The sequence below is a fragment of the Ranitomeya imitator genome, chromosome 2 (assembly GCF_032444005.1).
Source record: "Ranitomeya imitator isolate aRanImi1 chromosome 2, aRanImi1.pri, whole genome shotgun sequence".
Lineage (NCBI taxonomy): Eukaryota > Metazoa > Chordata > Amphibia > Anura > Dendrobatidae > Ranitomeya > Ranitomeya imitator.
In genome coordinates this window covers 646726595-646754268 of record NC_091283.1, presented here as the reverse complement: position 1 = coordinate 646754268, position 27674 = coordinate 646726595, and the positions used below count along the sequence as shown (strand labels likewise).

The window sequence follows — 27674 nt, the reverse complement described above, 5'->3', positions numbered from 1 at the left end:
GACTTTTTGAATGAAAAATTAGCTCCAATCGTTAGCTGACACCATGTCGTGTTTGGAGAGCCCCTGTGTGCCTAAACATTGGAGCTTCCCCACATGTGACCCCATTTTGGAAACTAGACACCCCAAGGAACTTATCTAGATGTGTGGTGACCACTTTAAACCCTCAAGTGCTTCACAGAAGTTTATAACGCAGAGCCGTGAAAATAAAAAATCATTTTTCTTTCCTCAAAAATTATTTTTTAGCCCACAATTTTTTATTTTCACAAGAGTAACAGGAGAAATTGGACCCGAAAAGTTGTTGTCCAGTTTGTCCCGAGTACGCCGATACCCCATATTTGGGGGGGATCCACTGTTTGGGCACACGTCGGGGCTCGGAAGGGAAGTAGTGACTTTTGAAATGCAGACTTTGATGGAATGGTCTGCGGGCGTCACGTTGCGTTTGCAGAGCCCCTGGTGTGCCTAAACAGTAGAAACCCCCCACAAGTGACCCCTCTTTGGAAACTAGACCCCCCAAGGAACTTATCTAGATATATGGTGAGCACTTTGAACCCCCAAGTGCTTCACAGAAGTTTACAACGCAGAGCCGTGAAAACAAAAAATCATGTTTCTTTCCTCAAAAATGTTTTAGCAAGCAATTTTTTAATTTCACAAGAGTAACAGGAGAAATTGGACCCTAACAGTTGTTGCTGAGTTTGTCCTGAGTACACTGATACCCAATATTTTGGGGGTAAACCACTGTTTGGTCACACGTCGGGGCTCGGAAGGGAAGTAGTGACTTTTGAAATGCAGACTTGATGTAATGGTCTGCGGGCGTCATGTTGCATTTGCAGAGCCCCTGATGTGGGGGGTTTCTACTGTTTAGGCACATCAGAGTTTCTGCAAATGCAACATGACGCCCGCAGACCATTACATCAAGTCTGCATTTCAAAAGTCACTACTTCCCTTCCGAGCCCCGACGTGCGACCAAACAGTGGTTTACCCCCAAAATATTGGGTATCAGTGTACTCAGGGCAAACGCAGCAACAACTATTGGGGTCCAATTTCTCCTGTTACCCTTGTGAAAATAAAAAATTGCTTGCTAAAACATAATTTTTGAGGAAAGAAAAATGATTTTTTATTTTCGCGGTTCTGCGTTGTAAACTTCTGTGAAGCACTTGGGGGTTCAAAGTGCTCACCACATATCAAGATAAGTTCCTTGGGGGGTCTAGTTTCCAAAGAGGGGTCACTTGTGGGGGGTTTCTACTGTTTAGGCACAAGTGACCCCTCTTTGGAAACTAGACCCCTCCAAGGAACTTATCTAGATATGTGGTGAGCACTTTGAACCCCCAAGTGCTTCACAGAAGTTTACAACGCAGAGCCGTGAAAATAAAAAATCATGTTTCTTTCCTCAAAAATGTTTTAGCAAGCAATTTTTTATTTTCACAAGGGTAACAGGAGAAATTGGACCCCAATAATTGTTGCCCAGTTTGTCCTGAGTATGCTGGTACCCCATATGTGGGGGTAAACCACTGTTTGGGCGCACGTCGGGGCTCGGAAGGCAGGGAGCACCATTTGACTTTTTGAATGCAAGATTGACTGGAATCAATGGTGGCGCCATGTTGCGTTTGGAGACCCCTGATGTGCCTAAACAGTGGAAACCCCTCAATTCTAACTCCAACACTAACCCCAACACACCCCTAACCTAATCCCAACTCTAGCCATAACCCTAATCACAACCCTAACCCCAACACACCCCTAACCACAACCCTAACCCCAACACACCCCTAACCCTAATCCCAACCCTAACCCTAATCCCAGCCCTAACCCCAACACACCCCTAACCCTAACCATAACCCTAACCACAGCCTCATCTTAACCCTATTTCCAACCCTAGCCCTAATTCCAACCCTAACCCTAAGGCTATGTGCCCACGTTGCGGATTCGTGTGAGATTTTTCCGCACCATTTTTGAAAAATCCGCAGGTAAATGGCAGTGCATTTTACCTGCGGATTTACCGCGGATTTCCAGTGTTTTTTGTGTGGATTTCACCTGTGGATTCCTATTGAGGAACAGGTGTAAAACGCTGCGGAATCCGCGCAAAGAATTGACATGCTGCGGAAAATACAACACAGCGTTTCCGCATGGTATTTTCCGCACCAAGGGCACAGCGGATTTGGTTTTCCATAGGTTTACATGGTACTGTAAACCTGATGGAAAACTGCTACGAATCCGCAGCGGCCAATCCGCTGTGGATCCGCAGCCAAATCCGCTGCAGATCCGCAGCCAAATCCGCACCGTGTGCACAAAGCCTAATTCTAACCCTAACCCTAATTCTAGCCTTAACCCTAACCCTAAGGACAGGTTCACATTGCGCTAGCAGCAGCCCGTTCAGCACATACGCTAACAGGCTGCTGCTAGCGCAAGTGCCAACGTTTGCATCGCGCTAGCGCAGATAGAGCATCTGCTAGCTCTATCTGCGCTAGCAGTGACGGACCCGGAAACGCTGCAGCCCGCGTCTCCGGGTCCGTCACTCAATGACGGCACATCCCTAGCGTACGCCCATTGTGAGCGTGCGCTAGTGATGCGTCCGACATTGCTGTCAATGGCGGCCGCAATGGACTACGTTACACCGCGTTTATGCCGTGGTGTAACGTAGTCCGTCTAACGGACTGCTTAGACGCAGTATGAACTAACCCTAACCCTAGTGGGGCAAAGAAAAAAAAAATGTTTCTTTATTTTATTTTTGTCCCTACCTATGGGGGTGATAAAGGGGGGGTTTATTTATTATTTTTTTTATTTTGAACCTTTTTTAGAACTTATCACAGTGATCAAAATGTACCTGTAACGAATCTGCCGGCCGGCAGATTCGGCGGGCGCACTGCGCATGCGCCCGCCATTTTGGAAGATGGCGGCGCCCATTGAACAGACGGACGAACACCGGGAGGGACACAGGTCGGTAAGTATGAGAATGCATTTACATAGACAGCAATACGTTTTTTTGCGGCTAAAAAACGCTGCTAGAAATTACTACATGTTGCATTTCTGCAACAAAACGCATGCATAGAAACGACGCATGCGTTGTCAAAACGCGGCAAAACGCATGCAAAAAAACGCATGCGTTTTTAATGTTAAGTATAGGAAAAAAAAGCACGCTTTTTTTGCGCTAAAACGCAGCGGCAAAAAACGCAAATGTGAAACCAGCCTAAACTACCCATCCATCTCAGAGCAATTAATTTCCTAGCCAAAAATAGTGTCTCTCTGAGAAATATTTTAATATAATGGTCCCAATTATCTTCTTCTACAACCTCAAACAGGCACACCAAGGGATCCAGGGGAATTGGTATTGCTATTAGGGATGACAAGAAGGTGGTAACCTCCTGCTAGAATGTATGTATTGCTGGACACCTCCACATCATGTATATGAAGTCAGCTTCCAACTCATGACACCTCGGGCATTCTGAGGTCTGAGAATGACCCATTTTAAGTCCGCTTTCTTGGCATTCTTTCTGTTCCCACCCTTGGAACTGCTTTTGGACATCCAATGGTTACCTGTGTCCCCCAATGAAGCGATAAAAAAGAGGGATTTTTGGTACTCACCGTAGAATCTTTTTCTTGGTGCCTTCATTGGGGGACACAGCACCCTCCCTAATGTTTGTACCGTTGTTGGGCCTTTGTTTTGGGTTGGTACATATGTTGAGCTTTTCGTTGTTTCTCCTACTGCTTTTACACCAACTGAGTTGCTTTGTGCCTGTCGGTGGCTGTATACTGCTGGGGAGGAGCTATTTTCCTTTTTTTGCCAAGTGTCAGCCTCCTAGTGACAGCAGCATAGCGGTAGAGGTACCCCGTACAGTGCTGAGGGCGCTGCCATCACAGTGTATGGTGGTGAACAGAAAAACATCCCTCTTGTCCTTGTACATAACCACCAGCAGGTGGTTGCAACATTGGGCTCTGCTGTCACCCCTTCTGAGCATCTGCCCAAGTAGCGTTTTCGGGAGGCTTCTCTGATTTTTACGGACAGTACCGCAGGCTGCGGTACCTTGCGCAGAGAGTGATTTGAAGAGTTGGATGCTGGAATAAAAGTTATCCGTGTAGAGGTGATAACCTTTATCCAGCAGTGGGTGCACCAAATCCCACTCACTCCCATGACAGGGGGACACTCAGGGTGTTCAATCCTGGTGTCCTTTCCTTTGTATACTCTCAATACTCTAAAGCTGCAGGTGTACCCTGAGGTACTGAGGTACTCTCACACAGCTTATAGAGTTTGATTCCGTACCTGGCCCTCTTGCTGGGCAGGTACTGACGGAATCTGAGCCTTCCCTTAAAAGGACTCATCTACGCAGACGACCCTTTGGGGCACGTACACTTCAGCAAACTTTTTGTTGAAGTGTTCGATGACTGGCCGAACTTTGAACAGATGGTCAAAGTTGGGGTCATCTCGTGCTGGACACTGTGCATTATCGGAATAATGCAGGAATTTGTGGATGGCCTCAAAACACGTCCGCGTCATGGCCATTCGGAACACTGGAGTGTTGCATAATATATCAACACTCCAATATTGCCAAAGTTCTGGCTTCTTCAGGATCCCTATATGAAGGACAAGGCCCCAAAACAGCATCATTTCAACTGCTTCTCCAGGAGACCAGTTAGAATATGATGAACCGGGGTTTTGTCGAGCATATAAATTAGTTTGTCCCACCATGAGGTTAATAAACTCCTCAGGGAAAAAGACTTTTAAAAAGTCTATTTCTGTGAGGGCGGTGATGTCAAACTTGATTCCCGATTCTGCCACAAAATCAGGAACCAGTGGCTCGTAATTTTCAGGGGGCAAGGTCCATATGGGGTTCGAATGATTCATCTTCAGGAGTGGGCGCTGCCTCATCTTCTGTCCTGGGGCATCTGTGTGGTGGTTCTGCCGAACCAGAGGAGAAAGATGAGGAGGAGGAAGAGGATGAATAATCTGAAAAGTAAAGAAATGTGGGATCCTCTCCCTCGCTATCAGTGTCGGAGGCAAGGAAAGAATATGCTTCCTCCACCGAATAGCCCTATTGGAACGAACGTGACGGGCAGGACATTTTTTTGTGTGCATATGGTGCTTTGTGTGTACTTTATTTATAACTGTGTGTGTGTGTGGGGGGGGGGGGCGGGGATAGTGATTGGTGCAAACTTGTCTGAAAAGAAAAAGCTAAAAGAAAAAAAGCATATGGGGAGAAAAAAATGCCTGTGAAAAAAATGTAAAACAGCATTTTATCCTGGAAGCAGGATACCCCAGCGCCACACCTAGAGGAGCCCTTTTTGGGACCTAATTTCAAACTTTCAAACAGTATCAGCTACTCAGTTTGAGAAAGACCCGGAATTGGGTCGAAACGTCACTTTTTTTCTTATCCTGCTGTATGTGTACGTATATTTGAATGTCAAACACATGTGAATAAATACACCACTTTGCAAGCTATAACCCAAGAGAGTGCGGCTGTTTTCTCGCTTATTTGACTTATCAAAGTTTGGCGGCTGCAGGATGCGCGTACGGAGTTGGTGCAAAGGGGGCTGAGATTAAAAAGCGAGCATGAGTGTTGATCGGTGAACTGCGTCACCAATCCACGCTCGGCGGCTGCTAAATGTGCGCGCCGAGGCGGCGAAAAAAGGGGTAGAGGGGGGTAAAAAGAGAGGGGAGGGGGATTGGGGTGGATGAAGAGAGATCGGGCAGGGATCAGGGATCAACACTTATGGTTGTAGTCAGGCGGCGCAAATGGGGGTGAAAAAAATGGAAACCGGCAGGCACGAGCTCTGATAAGTGAACTGCGTCACTTCTCAAAGTTCAGCGGCTGTGGAATGTGCGTACGGAGTTGGCGCAAAGGGGGCTGAGAAAAAAAAGCAAGCATGAGTGTTGATCGTGAACTGCGTCACCAATCAACGCTCGGCGGCTGCTAAATGTGCACGGAGGCGGCGCATAGGGGGTGGAGGGGGTAAAAAGGAAGGGGATGGGGGGATTGGGGTGGATGAAGGGAGATCGGGCAGGGATCAGGGATCAAAACATACGGTTGTAGTCAGGTGGCGCAAAGGGGGGGTGAAAAAAAAGGAAAATGGCAGGCACGAGCTCTGATAAGTGAACTGCATCACTCATCAAAGTTTGGCGGCTGCGGGATGCGAGTATGGAGTTCGCACAAATGGGCGGTGAAAAAAAAGGAAACCGGCAGGTACGAGCTCTGATAAGTGAACTTCTTCACTTATCAACGTTAAATGTGTGCACGGAGGTGGCGCAAAGGGGGGGGGGGTAGAGGGGTGTAAAAATAGGGGGAAGGGGGAGATGGGGGGATTGGGGTGGATGAAGAGATCTGGCAGGGATCAGGGATCAATACTTACAGTTGTAGTCAGGTGGCGCAAAGAGGGGGTAAAAAAAAGTGGAAAAGAGCAGGCAAGAGCTCTGATAAGTGAACTGTTTCACTTATCTAAGTTTGGCGGCTGCTGGATATGCGCACTGGGGTGGCGCAAAGGGGGTGAAAAAAAAAGGAAATCGGCAGGCATGAGCTCTCAGAAGTGAACTGGGTCACTTATCAAAGTTCAGCGGCTGAGAGATGTGCATATGGAGTTGGTGCAAAGGGGACTGAGAAAAAAAAGCGAGCACGAATGTTGATCGGTGAACTGCGTCAACAATCCACGCTCGGCGGCTGATAAATGTGCGCATGGAGGCGGTGCAAAGGGGGGTGGAGGGGGTTAAAAGGAGGGCGAAGGGGGGGATTGGGGTGGATGAAGAGAGATCGGGCAGAGATCAGTGATCAACAATTACGGTTGTAGTCAGGTGGCGCAAAGGGGGTGATAAAAAAAAGGAAAATGGCAGGCACGTGCACTGATAACTGGATCTGATAATCTGATTGGCTGAAACAATGAGAAAGGCTGAAAAGGCTGTGCAGAATTCAACAGCCAATCACAGAGATCAGGAGACCAGGTGGGCGGAGTTAGGCCCTGGGATGCCGACACCATCTTCCTCCAGGTAAGATGGTGTCGGAATTTTAATGCTATCGCTATGATTTAAGTCGCAGTGTCGCATTAAAGGGCATGACGTACTATCCCGTCCATGGTCGTACGTGCCCGGGTCACATGGACGGAATAGTGCGTCAGATGTCAGAAAGGGGTTAAAGCAATCCTGTCATACCCAAAACTGAAATGTAACTATTTAGATCTTCACATAGAGGATTTAGTCCCTATAAAAAATTATACTGGTAATGTAGATAGTAGTAATTGCATTTTATAAAAGTTTAAAACATATGTAAGTGGACTTCGGTGCAATGTTCCACCCTCTTGATTACACTACTCCTCCCCTAAAATCATGGACATTGGCAGCACAAGCTTTTGAACGCTGCCTGATCTAACTCCCCAGCCCTACATAAATAGGCGCTGGAGCGGCCGATCACCTGCATACACAGTGTCATTGTGTGCAAGGGCAGAGTTCTCATCCCACTCCCCTGTGTATAGTGGCCGCTCACTGCACACAGGATCATAAAGCAGTGGAGGCTGATGATGACATGAGAGGGATGAGAATGTGCACCATGTTAGTGTGTGCAGTGCACGCTAATCTTCCTCTTCTGTATAGCAGCTGTAGACTCCTCTGTGCAGCGAACGAACCAAACTCTTCACCACACCAAGGGTGTACCTAAGCACCTTCATTTACACATGTAGTAAAACTGTTTTTCTATACAACACATTTACAAACATCTACAGTGCAAGTATGAGTTTTATAGAGGTTAAATAGTTTCATATCAGTTTTGGGACATGACAGATTCCCATTAAAATTAGTTCACATTCCATTCTTCCATAAAGTCATAAAATACTGTTGAAAGCACTTGAACATTAAAATACTTTTTTGCTTCAAATACTTGTTTTTCTGTCTTCTGAGACCAAACAGCTTTTGCTCCCTCCCCGCACTCAGAGCTTCCCTCTCCTGTTGATCATCTATCAGCTTGTTCAGCACTGTGTACACCCTGGTCAGTAAGCAGACGTGGTAATAAACCATTTCTGCCTTCCCTATTCAGCTGTGTCTGACAGCTGGCTCCCCACTCCTGCAGAACGTCCTTGTAGACTCATATGTAGACCAGCCTGCTTTTTAAAGAGGTTGGGGGATCTGAAAGCAGTTACGAGATCCCATCTCTGGAGAGCAGCCATTTTTTAACCATCGCACTCATTTATACATGTCAGTCAAAACCTGTTTTATCTTGCTTTACACAAACAATAAAATCATCATGTACCATTGTCTCAAAGGAATCCATTCTGCGTCCATCTGGGAAATCAGCAATGTTGTCTGCTGCATCCACCGGTCTTTGAAGCATATGACTGACTTTTGATTCACCTGAATAGGAAAATGGAAAGAGATGTTTTACGAGTACTACAGGGACTATAACATGATGGACCAGGTGTCTAGAAATGTCTGATACATCCTCTCCAGCCTACACCACTCATCGGGGTGCCTTTATTGAGGGTGGTGGACCTTTAACTACAACAAATGTAACTACTGTAGGCTGATTTTGAAGGAATCGCTTTGATTACCTGAACTTATGCTTGTAGCAATTTCCTCCCCACACTGAATTCCAGTGACATTTTCTTGTGGGCAGTCTTGACAGGACTGATCTGTATAAAATATGGAAACAGCCACGTAAAGGGGTTGTCCATCTTAAAAGAAACATTATCTTGAACCGTTTGTCTGTCACTTTCATGCTGTTTCAGGTACTAATGGAACGTGTCAGTTCTCATTAGTTTATTAACAGGCGTCCTGTCCCTGGCTCCCTCTGTCCCCAGTCAGTTCAATATAAAAAATTGCAGGGTGACAACCGGAAGCCTAACAATGGCCCTGCTGGAGGTAGGATCTTATAGGCTACCAGGCAGTATGAGGCCTTTTTCCCACATCTGTATTTTGCAGTCTGAGTACAGACTGCAATGCACGAACTGGCATGAGGCTGTCGAGTATGGGCTAGGAGACCCAAAGCTCACGGATGTTTTTTAAAGCATTTACCGAGTGGCATAGTTAATATGTTAACTTTATTCAGCTGGTCAGTAAGATTAAGGTAGTATTAACCTGCTATCTTTTTCTTACTTTTAGGCTATGTTTACACATGAGCTTTTCATGCGTTTTTGATGCTCCGTATTTTTGCTGTGTCAGAAATGCAGCGTCTTACAGTTTCAGCAAAGTGGATGGGATTTATCGAAATCTCATGCCCACCGTGCTCATTTTTAACTCAGCGTAACCTCACCTGGGTGCATGTTTAAAATCCGTAACATGTCAATTTCTCTTGAGGATATGCTGAGTTTTATGTGCGGATTTTCCCATAGACTAGCATTAGGTGCAGAAAATCTGCAGAAAAAACCCTACAAGTGTTTTTTGTGCATTTCCACTGCAGAAACGCATCAAAAGTGTATGTATTCTGCACCTAATCCTAACATATACTTTCCTTGTAATGTCTTCACATCCTGTTCCGTCCAGATGTGTTTGGATCCCAGAATTCCAAGTGGCGGAAGTTCACCGAATCGCCATATTGGGACACCCAAGTGATGGATTCCTCAATATGGAAACTGCTGGTGGCACCAGCCTCTTGCACGGTACCACCAGCGGAACACCGTCGCACCACACACACACACACACATTGTATACGCTGTACGCACCACACACACTGTATATGCCGTATGCACCACACACACACACACACTGTATATGCCATACGCACCACACAAACAAACACACACTGTATATGCTGTACGCACCACACACACTGTACATGCCGTACGCACCACACACACACACACTGTATATGCCGTACGCACCACACAAACACACACTCAGTATATGCTGTATGCACCACACACACACTGTATATGCTGTATGCACCACACACACACACACTGTATGCGCCATACGCACCACACACACACTGTATATGCCGCCGCCGGGACCAGCCAAATGATTCACTGACCGCCACCATCTTTGTACAGGAGGAGTGCATGTGCAGTTTTAATGTGACCGCCGTAATCTGTCTGCACAAAGATGGCGGCGGCTTGATTTACTGCGCCTGCGCAAATTCCGTGCAGGCGCAGTGAATCATTCGGCTGATCCCAGCGGCAGATGCGCGACGTATCTACAGGCAGAGGAAGCCGGTCACGTTAAAGGGGTTTTCCCATGAACGAAAGTTCATTTTAAAAAATTGCCTGTGTCTTACCATGTACAGAGCATACCACATCTCCTGGGCAGGGGAGGAAGCAAAAGACAATACTGATATTACAGGAGATCACAGAGGATTCATTTTTGTCAGGTAAAATATTTCACTGACTGTTTTTAAACAATACTTTACCTCAAAAAATGTATCCTCCTGTGATGTCAGTATTGTCTTTTGCTTCCTCCCCTGCCCAGGAGCTGTGGTATGTTCTGTACAGGAACACAGCACAGGAAGGAGAGAGACAGCAGACAAGGGGGATAGCACATGGGGTAGGCAAGTCAAAGAAGAGATCACAGGCAGGAGAAGTCAGCACATGGGGAAAGAGAGAGTGGATAGGTGGGTGAGCACATGGGGGGAGAGATTCTCAACGCTGCAAAGCCTGCCCCCATCGTAACATTACCGCCCTCCCGATACAATAGCATCGGGCCTCCATCTAGTATATCAATAAAGCTTTTGGAGTTAAATACTAAATACCAGGAGGTATCAAAACAAAGCAGCTTTATTTAAGGTGGGACACAACAAAAAGTGACGCAGTGTCAAAAACAAGCTGAAAACGCATGTAAAAATGCAATAAAAAACCCACAAGTAACCTTATTTAAATAATAGGTGCAGAAATTCTGCAGCGTGAAAAACTCACCAAAATCTCACTGTGGGAATGTAGCCTTACACATTGAAAACACTTTTTAGGAAAAATTATTTGTTTTTATATTGAGAGCAATAACGTTTTTTTTTTTTTTTTTTTGCTGACACGATTGTATGATAGTTTGCTTATTTGATGATTTTTTCATTTAGATGTTTTGGGTGGTGGAATGCAAAAAACAGCAATTTTAGTATTCTTTTTATTTTAACACTATTTACTGTGAAAGATAAATAATGCTTGAGCTGTATAATTCAGGTTGTATTTGAAGCAGTGATACCAAATAGATTTATTTTGTATTTATTATAATTTAAAAATAAGAATGTTTTGATGTAAAATGGAGCCTTTTGTGGATTTAGGTTTGTATCTTACACTTTTAAATACAATATTTTTTCCATTTATTCGGCCCACAAGGTGGTGCCACTCATTAGCCCCACTCTATGAACATGGAGGCCATGTTTAGCAATGCATCAGAGATGCAATGACAGGTAGCTCCCCTCATCTTACCAACTAGATGATGTGGTTTGCTATTGACGGTGGCATCTAGGGGGCTAAACGGGAAGATTCCAGTAGTTACATTAGGAACCTGCCTGTCAATCACTGCTGTGCGTCCGATGTGACTGCATGCGCCCAGCTTCTGAGCTTGTGTGATCACCAAGACAGACAGGTCCTTCTTGGTACTTTAAGAGAGAATTCTGAGAAGAAATATATAGTGTGTAATCCCAAGAGAAGCAGCAATAATGATATTGGCACAGATACTAACACTGTATGGACAGAAGTAGGAACCCACGTTCCTCAAAATGCTGCTTTAGAAACTCTGATGATGAACTCCATCCATTTTCTCCAAGAAAATACAAATAGCAAAAAAACAGGGTAAGTAGCTAAGACTCTGTTCACATGCCCATCTGGGAGTTCTGCTTGTCTGTTCCAAAAATGGTATGACAAAGAAAAAAATGTCTGCATGCTGCATTTTTTCTTCTGTTGTAAAAATTGACACGGAATGGAAAACAGATGGCCACCGCAATGGAGGCCCCCTACCTTCATCTGTCAGTAAGCAAACAAGTGCATTTTGCCAAAGAATTCTGAATTTTTGTTCCGTTTTCTGAGAACATAGCCTAAATGTCTCAGATAATTGTAGGCCCCGGTCGAGCATGCTACTGTCTAGCTATCCCATTGCACCTTACCAGTACTTATATTCATGGGGATGTCTTCCTCTTTGCACGTCAGTGTAGCCCACACACGAGCATCCTCTTCAGTACTGGTCACGGGTTCGTCTTTCACTTCCTTTAAGTGTTCGCCCTAGATGACACAAAATATTATAGGACGAATGGGGGGATGGCTATTGGAGGAGAAAATTACAAAATGGAGGCAAGAAGGGAGAATAAAGAAACATGGGCAAGTAAAAAGATAAGTAAAACAGTTGAGAGTAATCTAAAGCAATAAACCAAGGACAGAGATAGACAAAATGTATTTGCATATTCAGACAAGGGGAGCGGGAGCAACAAGCGTAGCCACATGGGATCCAATACCAACCCTCATCGCGGAAGCCCAAACTGAAAACTCATGCCAAACTTGCCACAAGCATTTTATTCTGAGGGTTTTACAGATATAAACCAGTATTGGCATGTTTGCCAATAGAGTTCATGTGCATTTCTTCCTTTGAAAGGCTCTATTTTCCATTTTTCCATTTTTTAAAGACAATGAAAATAATAATTAACAACTAAAGAGACCTATACATACACTTAGTACATACATCCTCATACATAACACACAATCATAGTGGTCTCCATTTCCATGCCCCATCCCCCAAAATGTAATTCATTACCAGCTCATGCAGACATATGAGAGCACTGAACATACAGAAGCCTGCTATTGCTGACCACCATCCCTATACCTTACCAAACTTACAAGCACATCTCCTATTAGTATAGAGGACTTTATATAATGGAAAATATTTCTTGACTACAGGTAATTGCAGCAATTGGAGCCTACAGGGGACTTCCATGGATTTCCATGCCATTATAATCATTTTTCTAGCACAGAAATCTAAAAAATAGTCCAAAAAAACCGGGAGAGGGATCATCACGGGCAGCTGCTATATTTAAGAATAAAGGTTGAATGTTAAGGGCTGGGGGTTTTACTTGGAATGAATCCAGTTTGGTTTGGATGTATTAATGATGACAGAACCAGACTCAATCTCAAAGCAAGAATTTTAGCTAGAGTTTTAATATATTAAGTAACAAAATAGTGTGGTAAGAATCAGGAGACATGAGGCCCTTCCCTGGCTTCAGTAAGACCACTGGCAGCACCTCCCTTTTGAGTCAGGAAGCTCCCATCTCAAAATTCTCAGGGCTCAAACAAACGATGTTTAACCAAATCACAATTAGTCTTGTACCAATCCCTTACCAAACCATTGGTTCCAGGAGTTTTCCCAGAAGGTAGTACTTTAGTAGCATCTCTATCACTTCACTAATCGGGGGATCTAGTGCTTCTGATTGCTTATGAGACAAGCATCAAAGGGGAAGACCAGGTAGAAAAGAGTTTACAATCTGGGAGACAAGTTTACAAATCTTGATAAAAAATTCTCCAAAAATCTCATTAGTCAGATGTGGGTCGGTATGGAATTCCCACTGTGGATTCTTGACACACGGAATGGATATAGGAGGTGGCTTCAGAATGAGCCAATCAAGCCAATAACTATCCTCTACCTCAAAAATGGCAGCCTCCGTCGCCAGCATTTTCTTTTGTGTTTGCTCCTTTGTCAGAATAAGTAATTCCTGGGCCCATTGCGGCTTACACGAGGCCTGGGGATTAGCAATGTATGCCTATTCAGCCCTTTCGGCAGCACACTGCAGCGCCAAAACATGCAAACTTGAAAAAACGAAATTTGAACTGCATTACTGCACTAGAAATATGAAAAATGAGAGCTTTTAGCGCACAAAAATGGCCAATTTTATGTGTACCTCGTAGCCACGTTAAGGCATCTCTCTTATACGAGGTCCTACGTTTGACCTACCTCACTGAGAATAAACGTCTCCATCTGAATGGGTACATGTAAAAACCTCTTCTTGGACTCAAATTCTCTCTCTATGTGGAGGGGTATTGGACCTACTATAATTAAAACACCTGAAGCTAGGAGGCGGGGAGTGCACGATCAGAAGGCTAGAGAATACATTTCAAAAACCTGACCTGCACATCCAAACATAGACTGAGTGTGAACAGGTGCTGAACGTGGCTACGAGGTACACATAAAATTGGCCATTTTTGTGCGCTAAAAGCTCTCATTTTTCATATTTCTAGTGCAGTAATGCAGTTCAAATTTCGTTTTTTCAAGTTTGCATGTTTTGGCGCTGCAGTGTGCTGCCCTATTTATTTAACTATATACGAGTTGGCGACTCTGGGTTCAGCACCTGTTCACACTCAGTCTATGTTTGGATGTGCAGGTCAGGTTTTTTGAAATGTATTCTCTAGCCTTCTGATCGTGCACTCCCCGCCTCCTAGCTTCAGGTGTTTTAATTATAGTAGGTCCAATACCCCTCCACATAGAGAGAGAATTTGAGTCCAAGAAGAGGTTTTTACATGTACCCATTCAGATGGAGACGTTTATTCTCAGTGAGGTAGGTCAAACGTAGGACCTCGTATAAGAGAGATGCCTTAACGTGGCTACGAGGTACACATAAAATTGGCCATTTTTGTGCGCTAAAAGCTCTCATTTTTCATATTTCTAGTGCAGTAATGCAGTTCAAATTTCGTTTTTTCAAGTTTGCATGTTTTGGCGCTGCAGTGTGCTGCCCTATTTATTTAACTATATATGAGTTGGCGACTCTGGGTTCAGCACCTGTTCACACTCAGTCTATGTTTGGATGTGCAGGTCAGGTTTTTGAAATGTATTCTCTAGCCTTCTGATCGTGCACTCCCCGCCTCCTAGCTTCAGGTGTTTTAATTATAGTAGGTCCAATACCCCTCCACATAGAGAGAGAATTTGAGTCCAAGAAGAGGTTTTTACATGTACCCATTCAGATGGAGACGTTTATTCTCAGGGAGGTAGGTCAAACGTAGGACCTCGTATGAGAGAGATGCCTTAACGTGGCTACGAGGTACACATAAAATTGGCCATTTTTGTGCGCTAAAAGCTCTCATTTTTCATATTTCTAGTGCAGTAATGCAGTTCAAATTTCGTTTTTTCAAGTTTGCATGTTTTGGCGCTGCAGTGTGCTGCCCTATTTATTTAACTATATACGAGTTGGCGACTCTGGGTTCAGCACCTGTTCACACTCAGTCTATGTTTGGATGTGCAGGTCAGGTTTTTGAAATGTATTCAGCCCTTTCAACCTCAGTAGTCAGAGACATCTCACTATTCTTAAGAAGGGTCTCTGCACAGCAATGCCAGAAATAAACATCCCCCTACTCAGGGCCGCCATCATGGGATTATTACCCTAAGGCTAAGTTCACACTGCGCTAGCAGCAGCCCGTTCAGCACATACGCTGACGGCCTGCTGCTAGCACAAGTGCCGGCGTTCAATGGCGCTAGCGCAGATAGAGCAGCTGCTAGCTCTATCTGCACTAGCAGTGACGGACCCGGAAACGCTGCAGCCTGCGTATCCGGGTCCATCACTCAATGACGGCACATCCCTAGCACACGCCCATTGTGGGCGTGCGCTAGCGATGCGTCCGACATTGCTGTCAATGGCAGCCGTAATGGGACTACGTTACACCGCGTTTATGCTGCGGTGTAACGTAGTCCGTCTAACGGACTGCCTAGACGCAGTGTGAACCCAGCCTTACTGGTGTATGAAGCCTGTGAGCTCGGGGGGCCTGGCATTAGAATTTTCATAATCCGGAGCGGTGTGTGGAGGGAGCAGTAGGAGGGGCGTCATTGTGACAGACAGTTGGGACAGGCATTACTACTTTTGTTAGATTCAAGTTATTTCTGTGACCATTGTGGGTTTTTCTGTCATTAAACGAGGGGTACCAAGTTTGACCATGTGTGTATATAATATCCAGTATATATAATATTCAATATGTAAACTAGGGGGCAGGTCACTGAGGGAACAGAGCACCACATGAAGACTCCCCCACAGGCCACCTCAGAGCACGAGCAGATCATTAACTCAAAACTGAAAATAAAGATTAAACAACAACCACTAGACGGATTCCATCAACCAATGTATCATTGTAATCAGTATAACGGAGCCAACCTGACACTGTCTTTAGGTTATGGTGTACAATCCTGCTGACAGGTTCATTTTAGGTCTAATATATAGGCTTTGCTACTGTTAAATATCAGCAGGTGGCATTGTTCCACAAGAATCCAGAAAATAAAGCACAGAGAAAATGGCCTCTGACAATGTCAGTAAACTCAGGTCAGTCAGGGAGGCCGTTTCCACTAAGCTGTACTATCTGCAGTCACGGGTCAGGAACACTGCTGAGGCAGGAAGCTGTCCTACACTGTTGAACCACTGTGCAATATGGATTAGAAGCACCAGCTGCTACTTTATGCTGGGCTCCACATGAGAAGCATTAATGAAGTCACTTCACCCAGCTTTTCCTGTGGATTCCCGATGCCAATTCACCATAGCACCCTGGACTTCACCCTCACCATTCTCTTCCACATTCAATCACTCACTAGGTGTCAGGAGCAGCTGCGTCACAGCTGACTGAGCAGAATCCACACAGCTCAGCAGCCAGGGCAGGCTAGGCCGCAGCAGGAAAACACTGATCTGTGACTAAGCACCACTCCAAAACTGCTGCAGGGGATTCCTGAAGTGAAGCTCCAGTGAGAGATTCAGTCAGGATGGCGGTTTATCACAGGATGGAGGGTCCGGGAGATGAGGAGCACAGAGAGATGCGTCCTCTCAGGAAGCCATCAGACCACCACTGAAGAAGTTAGTGGATTTGAGGCAAATGGAAAACCTGAGGAGAATCTCCTTTTATCAGCACTGAAACAGCATTTATCTACAGGTCCTTCTCAAAAAATTAGCATATAGTGTTAAATTTCATTATTTACCATAATGTAATGATTACAATTAAACTTTCATATATTATAGATTCATTATCCACCAACTGAAATGTGTCAGGTCTTTTATTGTTTTAATACTGATGATTTTGGCATACAACTCCTGATAACCCAAAAAACCTGTCTCAATAAATTAGCATATTTCACCCATCCAATCAAATAAAAGTGTTTTTTAATAACAAACAAAAAAACCAACAAATAATAATGTTCAGTTATGCACTCAATACTTGGTCGGGAATCCTTTGGCAGAAATGACTGCTTCAATGCGGCGTGGCATGGAGGCAATCAGCCTGTGACACTGCTGAGATGTTATGGAGGCCCAGGATGCTTCAATAGCGGCCTTAAGCTCATCCAGAGTGTTGGGTCTTGCGTCTCTCAACTTTCTCTTCACAATATCCCACAGATTCTCTATGGGGTTCAGGTCAGGAGAGTTGGCAGGCCAATTGAGCACAGTAATACCATGTTCAGTAAACCATTTACCAGTGGTTTTGGCACTGTGAGCAGGTGCCAGGTCGTGCTGAAAAATGAAATCTTCATCTCCATAAAGCATTTCAGCCGATGGAAGCATGAAGTGCTCCAAAATCTCCTGATAGCTAGCTGCATTGACCCTGCCCTTGATGAAACACAGTGGACCAACACCAGCAGCTGACATGGCACCCCACACCATCACTGACTGTGGGTACTTGACACTGGACTTCAGGCATTTTGGCATTTCCTTCTCCCCAGTCTTCCTCCAGACTCTGGCACCTTGATTTCCGAATGACATGCAAAATTTGCTTTCATCAGAAAAAAGTACTTGGGACCACTTAGCAACAGTCCAGTGCTGCTTCTCTGTAGCCCAGGTCAGGCGCCTCTGCCGCTGTTTATGGTTCAAAAGTGGCTTTACCTGGGGAATGCGGCACCTGTAGCCCATTTCCTGCACACGCCTGTGCACGGTGGCTCTGGATGTTTCCACACCAGACTCAGTCCACTGCTTCCTCAGGTTCCCCAAGGTCTGGAATCGGTCCTTCTCCACAATCTTCCTCAGGGTCCGGTCTCCTCTTCTCGTTGTACAGCGTTTTCTGCCACATTGTTTCCTTCCAACAGACTTACCATTGAGGTGCCTTGATACAGCACTCTGGGAACAGCCTATTTGTTGAGAAATTTCTTTCTGGGTCTTACCCTCTTGCTTGAGGGTGTCAATGATGGCCTTCTTGACATCTGTCAGGTCGCTAGTCTTACCCATGATGGGGGTTTTGAGTAATGAACCAGGCAGGGAGTTTATAAAAGCCTCAGGTATCTTTTGCATGTGTTTAGAGTTAAGTAGTTGATTCAGAAGATTAGGGTAATAGGTCGTTTAGAGAACCTTTTCTTGATATGCTAATTTATTGAGACAGGTTTTTTGGGTTATCAGGAGTTGTATGCCAAAATCATCAGTATTAAAACAATAAAAGACCTGACAAATTTCAGTTGGTGGATAATGAATCTATAATATATGAAAGTTTAATTGTAATCATTACATTATGGTAAATAATGAAATTTAACACTATATGCTAATTTTTTTAGAAGGACCTGTACATGGATAACACATTGGTAGCCCAGCTTACTGGCTTGGTCACTACTGTGCAAGGGCCAATGCTGCTGAGAGCACAGGAACTCAGTAAGTGGAGGAATAAAGGATGGTTATTCAGGTCATCTCTGGGGTTACTATATAACGTCACCTCTGCAGTCAGCAGCTCAATGATCTTGTTGGTGAGGTCCAGGATCTTCTCATCATTCTCTTTCTCAAGTGCAGGAGTTAACGGTTCTGTAATGTTGTCGTCATCCGATTTCTTTATTGGTACATAAACCTAAGGGAAAAAAATGTAACATTAATATTGATGAAATGGACTCGGTCAACTTTCAGCAAGTGGAGGAAGCTTTCAAATGATCATCACAGCAAATAAGTAATTCAACAAAATAAAAGGCATCTGCAAGTCCAAGGAAACCAAATCCTTTAAAGAAGCACTCCGTTGAGCGCATTAGAAAGATTAACCCGGTTATCATAGGGCTGCAGGAAACACACATGCCCAAGGATTCCATTAGACTGACACACAGACCCTTAATGGGATTTAGTGTACTCTAAGTATGCCTGAGGAGTCAGCCTTCTAGTACAGAAGAGTATTCCCCTCAAATGTATAGGCTCATTTACAGATGATGAGGGCAAGTTTGTTGGGGTTCCATTTTGAATGCATTGTTGGCATGGTATATGTCCCCTCCCTTTACCCTAAGGGTGCGTGTCCACGATCCGGATTGTCAGCGCTTTGAAGGAATGGAAAACCCCGCTCCGCCCAAAGCGTCGCCCCCTTCTGTAAGCGCGGTCATTCCGGATGTGTTCATTGCACTCATCCGGAATCGCCGCACCCTATACATAGGACCCTGTTATTTACCTTGCGGCGATGGAGCATTGCCGCAAGGTAAACAGACATGCTGCGTTCTAAAAAGACGCGCCGCATGTCCGTAAACGCAGGGCCGCCGGATGCGTGTTCACACGCATAGTGGAGACGGGATTTCATAAAATCCACCCAACTATGCTGTAACATCTAGACACTGTGGATGTATGCAGCGTTCAATCCGCAGCTAATCCTGATGTAATCCGTCCCGTGGACACATACCCTTATATTCCAGCCTAGAAAATACTAGTGAAACTAGCAGACTGGCCAGATATGCCTCTTATTATTATTGGTGACTTTAATAACACTTGTAACCACTTTAAGGTTAAGTCCCTGGCCGGGGATGATACTATTTTTCCTTTTGGTCGCCTGGTTAATGAGTCTGGCCTGATACATACTTGGAGGAAGAGAGCTCCTAATCAAATCGTTTTCTCCTGTGCCCCTTCACATATAGATATGGTGCTGGGTAACTCCCTTATGGCCTTGTCTGTATTTAACATTGATTACTCCTCTAGGTCCTTATCGGATCATTCTCCTATTTCAGGTACAAGTCGACCCAATGTGGACTAGGCAGCCTTTGAGCCAATTTTAGCTCAAACTTATTAAAGGGAACCTGTCACCAGGTTTGGCCGATATAAGATACGGCATCTGCCTTTCAGGGCTTATCTACAGAATTCTATAATGCTGTAGATAATTCCCCAGTCTGACCTAAAATATAAGAAAGATACATTTTATGATAATCACCCGGGGGGGGGGGGGTTCAATAAGTGTCACAGGTCCGGGTCCGGCGTCTCCCATCTTTTTGCGACGCTGCCCTTCTGCTTGCTTCATGGTTCCCCGGCATCGCGCTCCTGCGCAGGCGTCTTATCTGTCCTGTTGAGGGCAGAATAAAGTACTGCTGTGTGCAGGTGCTGGGCCTCTCTGATCTTTCCTGGTGCCTGCGCACTCCAGTACTTTGGTCTGCCCTCAACAGGGCAGATAATACACCTGCGCAGGAGCGCATCGTAAGAAGTGGCATCGTAAGAAGGTGGGAGGTGCCAGACCAGGACCTGCTACACGAATCGGACCAGACCGCACCGGACCCCCCAGGTGAGTATAATAAAACTTATTTTTCTTATCTTTCAGGTTGGACCAGGGGCTTATCTACAGCATCATAAAATGCTGTAGATAAGCCCTGAAAGGGGTGGCCGCTTACAGCGGCAAAATCTGCTGACAGGTTATCTTTAACTACCATAATGTTAAGGGGAAATTGTCAGATTTTTTTTCAGCACAATTTATGATCTGCACCTATTAATATAGTCTGGGATGATATGAAGACATTTCTGAGGGCGTCATAATAAGAGCAATAAAGATGGTATAAGATATCTGGCAAAAAAGGGAGAGGATTTAGAGAATAGGGTACATGTAACTGAACAAGCATATATTCACAATAATAGCTCAATTAGGCGCAGTGGAAGGAGGCCCAGCAGCAACAGCGTGTATATCAACTGGAGCAGGCGGATAACAAACCTGTTTTTAACCCCTTAGTGACCAAGCCTATTTTGTCCTTAATGAGCAGGCCAATTTTTACAATTCTGACCACTCTCTTCATGAGGTTACAACTCTGGAACGCTTCAACATATCCCACTGATCCTGAGAATGTTTTTTCATGACATAAAGTACTACATGTTAGTGGTAAAATTTCTTCGATATGACGCGTTAATTTATGAAAAAAACAGAAATTTGGCAAAAATTTGGAAATTTAGCAATTTTCAAACTTTTAATTTTTGTGCCCTTAAATCAGAGAGTTATGTCACACAAAATACCCAAAAGTGACACCATTCTAAAAACTGCACCCCTCAAGGTGCTTAAAACCAAAGAAGTTTATTAACCCTTCAGGTGTTTCACGAGAGCTAAAACAAAGTATAAGGGAAAAATGAACATTTTACTTTTATCACAAAAAATTTAGTTTAGACCCAAACACGCATGCGTCATGCGCCCCTATATTTAACATGGGAGCGCATGGACATGCGGTCTTGCGTTTTGTGACGCATGCGTCATTTTTTGCGCAAGCGTCAGGGCGCAGAGGACGCAGCAAGTTGCATTTTTTTGCGTCCAAAATCAAGCCAAAAATGGACGCATGCGTCACAAAACAATGCATTTTTGCGTGCGTTTCACATCCGTCGTGCGTTGCGACGACAACGCTGCGTCCAAAGACGCGAATGTGAACGTAGCCTAAGGAAGTGACAAAGGGGAGTTTGATTTACTTTTTTTTTTTTTTATTTTGATCATGGTGATAGGGTCTATCACAGTGATCAAAATGAATCAATAGGAAAAATCTAATGTTGCCGGGTACTAATTGGCAGATCTCAGTGGGCGCACTGGACATGCGTCCGCCATTTTCTTCCAGGAAGAAGGCGCCTAGGGCTGGGGGACAGAGCCGGAGGGTCCAGGGATGGCGAAGGTACCGGGGGGGTTGGTGGACCCCATTTCTCTCTCCTCTGGTATGCTAGATGATATCAGAGGAAAGTGAAATGAATGGGAAATCTGCCTTTTTTTATGCGATCGCCGTTATTTGGTGAATAAAGGTGATCACAAGACTGGGGACGGTAAAAACCGACCCGAATCATGTTCACTGGGGTCTCGGCTACCAGGGATTTTTTGATGCTGGGGGGCGCTATAACCTTATTTCTGTTAAAAAGCGGCGCTGAGGAATAAGGCCCCTAAACTGCTGCCGTTAAAAAGGCGTTTCGGCAGTCGTTACGGGGTTAATAAAGTTTTATGAGGAGGGATTAACAACGGGTCATCTTTTAGACAAATTGGCAATGGGGCAACGAGATAATGCATTTATATACATTGGAATGTAAAGGTTTGGGCACCCCTGCTCAAAATTACAGTTATTGTGAACAGTCAGGCTGGTTTCACATTTGCGTTTTTTGCCACTGCGTTTGTACCGCATATAAATGCATGCGTTGTGTTTTCCTATATTTAACATTAAAAATGCATGCTTTTTTTTTGTTCGCGTTTGACGACGCATGCGTCGTTTCGATGCTTGCATCTTGGCGCGGAAATGCAACATGTAGTAATTACTAGAGGCGTCTATTTGTCGCAAGGAAACGCATGCGTTCGATTGCGCAAGGTTTGCGTAAAAAAACCGCATTGCTGTCTATGTAAACGCATGCGTTTTTAAGCACATGCGTTTGGTTGCGTTTTTGAACGCATGCGTTTCAATTAAGATAACCATGTCTAGACACTGATAAGCCACCCCCGACCATCAGGCTATGTGCACACGTTCAGGAATTCATGCAGAAAATTCCTGTGGAAATCCGGACATTTCTGCCAGATTTCCGCATGAAATCCGCATGCGTTTTTTTGCGCGTTTTTTGCGTGGTTTTGACGCGTCTTTTGCGTGTTTTTTGCGCGTGTTTTCCCGGAAATTTCCCAATGCATTAGACAGTGGGAAATCCGCGAAAAAAAACGCAAAATTAATGAACAGGTTCATTATTTTTCCGCAATGCGTTTTTCATGCAGAAAAACGCACATCATGTGCACAGAAATTGTGGATTCCATTATAAATGATGGGATGCTTAATGTATGCAGATTTTTTGCGGTTTTATAGCGTTTTTATAGCGCAAAATCGCTAAAAAACCGCAAATAATCTGCAACGTGTGCACATAGCCTCAAGGTGATAAAAGGGAGGGTGTGGACAGTTGCAGGTCAATTCTCACCAGACTCTGAAGCCGACGAGACACGGACAGGCCACATCTTGGAGGACAAGACCCTGAACAATGTGAGTATATCCTAGCCAATACCTTTATTTTCTGTCTCTACATGTCCTAATTTCTGCCATTTCTTTCTTTCTACATGCATCAGAATGTCTTCTTCGGATTCTTCATCTGGTGAGGAGTTTCAGCCACGACAGTCGGAAGTGGAGTGTGAGGTGAGTATTTGCCTCGTCAGATTGGTAAGTATTCACTGTCACATCGACATATGTGACAATTTGATTTTTCCGTTTTTTTTAGAGCTCTTCTACTGAGGCACAGACAGGGCAGGAGCAGCGGAGTCAAGGTCGTATCTTGACTTTCCTATTCATGCCATTTCTCAGCATCTTTTTTCTTTCTTTTCCTTATGTAATTGAGCAACCTTTAATGACTTTCTTTAATTTTTAGGTTTCACAACGGGACGATGACCTGATAGAGAATGACCTCCTTATCACCCTGGTCCAGGAGCGAGTCCCGTTGTGGGACAGCCGGGATCCACTGCACTCGAACAACACCACGATCCAGCGGTTATGGAATGAGGTGGCCCAAGCGATGTGGGATGGCTGGGACAACGCCACGACACGGGTCCGAAGTGCATTTGGTAAGTATTACACTGCAGTGTGAAGCAGCAGAGACCTTGGCCGTGCTCACTCGACTCTGTGTGATGAAAGAAACTCTCCAGAGTTTCTCTCATCACACACAGTTGTCTGAGCACGGCAGTCCATTTTCTGACCATAATGTGTTTTGTTTAGTTTTTTTTAACAGTGGACAAAGTAAAAACACGTTGGCGTTCGATGAAGGACCGCTTCAACCAGGGCCGGCTCCAGGTTTTTGAGGGCCCCGGGCAAAAGAGTCTCAGTGGGCCCCCCCTTTAACACATACCCCGATTCATGATCGCATATAAACACAGCCATGTAGTATATAACACTGCCCACGTAGTATATAGCAGCCCATGTAGTATATAGCAGCCCACATAACATATAGCAGCCCACGTAGTATATAGCAGCGCAGCCCACATAGTATAGAGCAGCGCCACTCACTCAGGCACTGATAGGAGCTCCTCCTGAATCTGCCTCATAACTTCAGCAGCACGGCAGCCAGCCAGGGGTGGAGATCAGAGCAGAGAACTGCTCTCTCCCCCCACAAACAATGTCACGCTGGCTGCCTTCTCTTAACCCCTATGTGTGCCTGCCTGGCTGCACTCACTGAGTGATAAGATGCTTGTGTCAGAGCTGGCACATAGGGGTTAAGAGAACGCAGCCAGCAGTGACTTTGTAGGCGGAGAGAGCATGTTATCTCCTGCTCTGCTCTCCCAGCTGTATCTAACACAGCATGAGTGGGCCCCCCTCTCTTCCCAGGGCCCCGGCATTTGCCCGCTGTGCTGGGTGCTGACGCCGGCCCTGGCTTCAACAAGGACCTGCGTCAAGAGAGTCGTGTTCCCAGTGGTTCAGGAGCAAGGATCCGAACGTACAAATACCATCACGTTCTGGCATTTTTAAGACCGGTCCTTGCCCAGAGAACGTAAGTATTTATCACATGCTTTAAGTTGTATTGTATTTTCATAATCTGTATTTTTAAATTCCACAGGATTTTGCGTCTGGTAAATTTTTGAAAATAATTTTATTTTTCCTTTTTTTCACAGCACATACAGCACGACTGTCGGCCCAGGTTCTGGAGCGGTCCTTCATCCGACAGCCACGGACCCGTCCCAGCCATTCAGCAGCAAGTGGGCCTTCCACACTAACTGGAGACCAGGGAGCTGGTCCATCAGGTCTTCCCCTTTTGCAGTCCTCTTCCACTGCCCCCTTTTTTTGGGGCTCATCCCGGCAGCGGCAGAGGACTTCGGACAGGTCACTCATGCCCGAGTTCTTGCACTTGAGCTCGGTTTTACACGAAGCAATCAAGGCTTTAGGTGACCGAATGGATGTTTCACATAACCTCTTGAATGCACGTATCCAGGAGGTCACCAAAAGCCTTGATCAAGTGAAAGCCGACCTCCAGAGGCCAGCTCATCATTTTTTTAACCAAATTGAGCAGGGCATGTCAGAACACCTTACTCCTGATCTCCAGCTGAGTGTCATGCAGGCCTGCAATGCTGCTTACGTGCAGGCTATGCAGCAGAGTCGGTATTTCCAGCAGACAGTGGCGGCATATCCAACTGTGCCTTCACTGTCACGATTAACCTCAATGCCGACCTCTGCTGCATACCACTGCACGGCCACCTCAATTCCTTCCACAGGTGGACTCCACTACAGCGCCAGCACCATGACGAGTGCAGTTGGACATCCCACCGCCACCACCGTGACAACCGCTGCTCCTGCTTGGACCTCCTCCACTGGCACCACGATGCAGCAGGACCCTGGCATGGCTTTCCGTACCGCCCCCACCACGACGCAGCAGGACCCTGGCATGGCTTTCCGCACCGCCACCACCACGATGCAGCAGGACCCTGGCATGGCTTTCCGTACCGCCACCACCACGATGCAGCAGGACCCTGGCATGGCTTTCCATACCGCCCCCACCACGATGCAGCAGGACCCTGGCATGGCTTTCCGTACCGCCCCCACCACGATGCAGCAGGACCCTGGCATGGCCTTCCGCTCGACAAGCGATATGGACTCTGGCATGGCTGCACGCTCTACGAGCACTATGGACTCTGACACAGTGCAGCCGGACCCTGACAGGTCACCCGCCACCACGCCATGGCATATGAGCCCACCAAGACATCCCCCAACCAGGCAAACCCCCAAAAAACTCAGGAAAAAAAACAGGACTCTTAGCATTCCTCCCCCTTCACCTACCAATGTGTCTGTAATGTCAGTTTTGTCTCACCCTTCCAGTGCGTCTCAAGCCTCTCATGTGTCAAGCCCCATCCCCGAACCTCCAGACCCTTCTAGTTTCATTGCCCCTTCTCCTGCCACCTCTGCGTCGTCCACGGTTAGCCAGGCCTCAGTTCTTCACACCCCCCGTTTACATCACTCTACCCCAAGCCGGTGCAGTAAAAAATAATTTTTTGAGTTGTTAACAAAATAAAAAAAGTTTGATTTGCCACAATTATGTTTGGTTTATTGTGTTTATCGCCGCCGGCAACACACACCGTGCGCCAAGAAACGTCGCCACACACTTACTTTTTGGGCCACATCATATCTCCAGTATACAGATATGAGGTGGGCCAAAAAATATTACATGTATCTCCATAATCTCTTTTTGTCTGTGCCTAGTGTGGCAGTCTGAAGAGAAAATGGTGGAAATACAGTGCAGACCTCTACTGAACAGGTCAGGTGTCAAAAAACTCATTAGTTATGACACCTGACCTGTTGAGTAGAGAACTGCCTTGTATAACCACCATTTTCTCTTCTTTATACTTAATCTATTACACACAAATTGAGGTGAAAAATGTTGTTACATACCTATGCTCACCTGCACAGGTGTCAGAAATAGTGAATTCATGAGCCTGTATATGTTAATCATGAATTCATTATTTCTGACACCTGACTTGATGAGTATAGATAGCGTGACAGTGATTGTCTCTTTAGTTTGTGTCCAATGGATACATGAAAAGACAATACCAATAAAGCAACATGGCTGCCATTACTAGCAGTATGTGGCCAGTGTTTTATATCAGTATTTGTAAACCAAAACAAGGAGTGGAACAATTAGAGGTAAATTATGATATTAACATAATAACTAGCACCTCTGCCTTTATCACCCACTCCTGGTTTTGGATTACAAAAACTGATATTAAATACAGATCAAATACTGCCAGTTTTAGGACAACCTTGGTTTGGAGAGGAAAAAGATAGGAGAGATGGTCAACACAACCAAAATTAAAATTTATTAATGAGAAATATTATTATCATTGTAGAAAATTACTGGTACAGATATAATTACAACATGACTTTTAAACAACATTGTCCTGCCATGACACACGTCCAATATCTGAATCAAAAAAGGCAGCAAATTGGTCCCGCATGTGACCAACGGCTGCAGTTGACCGCAGCGGGTGTTGCTGGAAATCGGGCAGTGGGTGTGCAACTGGTTCATCCAGTTCAATGTTGGGTCGCTCCTTAGTCATTATGTAATTGTGGAGAACCACACAGGCTTTGACCACCTCGTCGACTGTTTCCACTTTTAGATTTATGGCTGTTGCAAGAATGTGCCATTTAGCGACCAGAATGCCAAAGGTACACTCTACTGTTCTTCGGGCCCTGGTCAGTCTGTAGTTAAAGATCCTTCTAGTGTGGTTCAAGTCGCGACTGGAATATGGCTTCAGTAGGTTTTCACACATCTGGAAGGCCTCATCCTCAACCATAACAAATGGCATCGGTGGACCTTGAGTGTTGGGGAGAGGTTGTGGCGGTGGAATATTGAAATTGTTGCCATACACACGGCGGCCCATATCCGAGTTCTTGACACTCTGGGAATCGTTGCCACGGCCAAAAGCTCCAATGTCCACGGCGATGAAGCGACAGTTCGCATCGGCTATTGCCATGAGCACCACAGAAAAATATTTTTTGTAATTGAAGTACTCCGATCCTGTCCTGGCTGGTTTGATAATGTGAATGTGCTTTCCATCCACCGCTCCTAAACAGTTGGGGAAATCACACACATTCCAGAATTTTTCCGCAATTTCAAGCCACATGTCCAAGGTGGGTAGTGGTATAAACTCATCCAGGAGTACATTCCACAAAGCCCGGC

General features: G+C 45.3%; 1 protein-coding gene across 1 annotated transcript in view; it reads right to left on the bottom strand.

Annotated features, from left to right (window-relative positions):
• Nucleotides 1-27674, bottom strand: part of LOC138665409 (gastrula zinc finger protein XlCGF48.2-like) — a 128243-nt gene that overhangs the window by 39707 nt on the left and 60862 nt on the right. The window contains exons 3-6 of the mRNA XM_069752861.1: nt 18526-18654; nt 11994-12108; nt 8515-8595; nt 8217-8317 (exon numbers count right to left, since the gene is read on the bottom strand). Coding sequence (XP_069608962.1) covers nt 8217-8317; nt 8515-8595; nt 11994-12108; nt 18526-18654 — 426 coding nt within the window. The remainder of the gene's footprint in view (nt 1-8216; nt 8318-8514; nt 8596-11993; nt 12109-18525; nt 18655-27674) is intronic.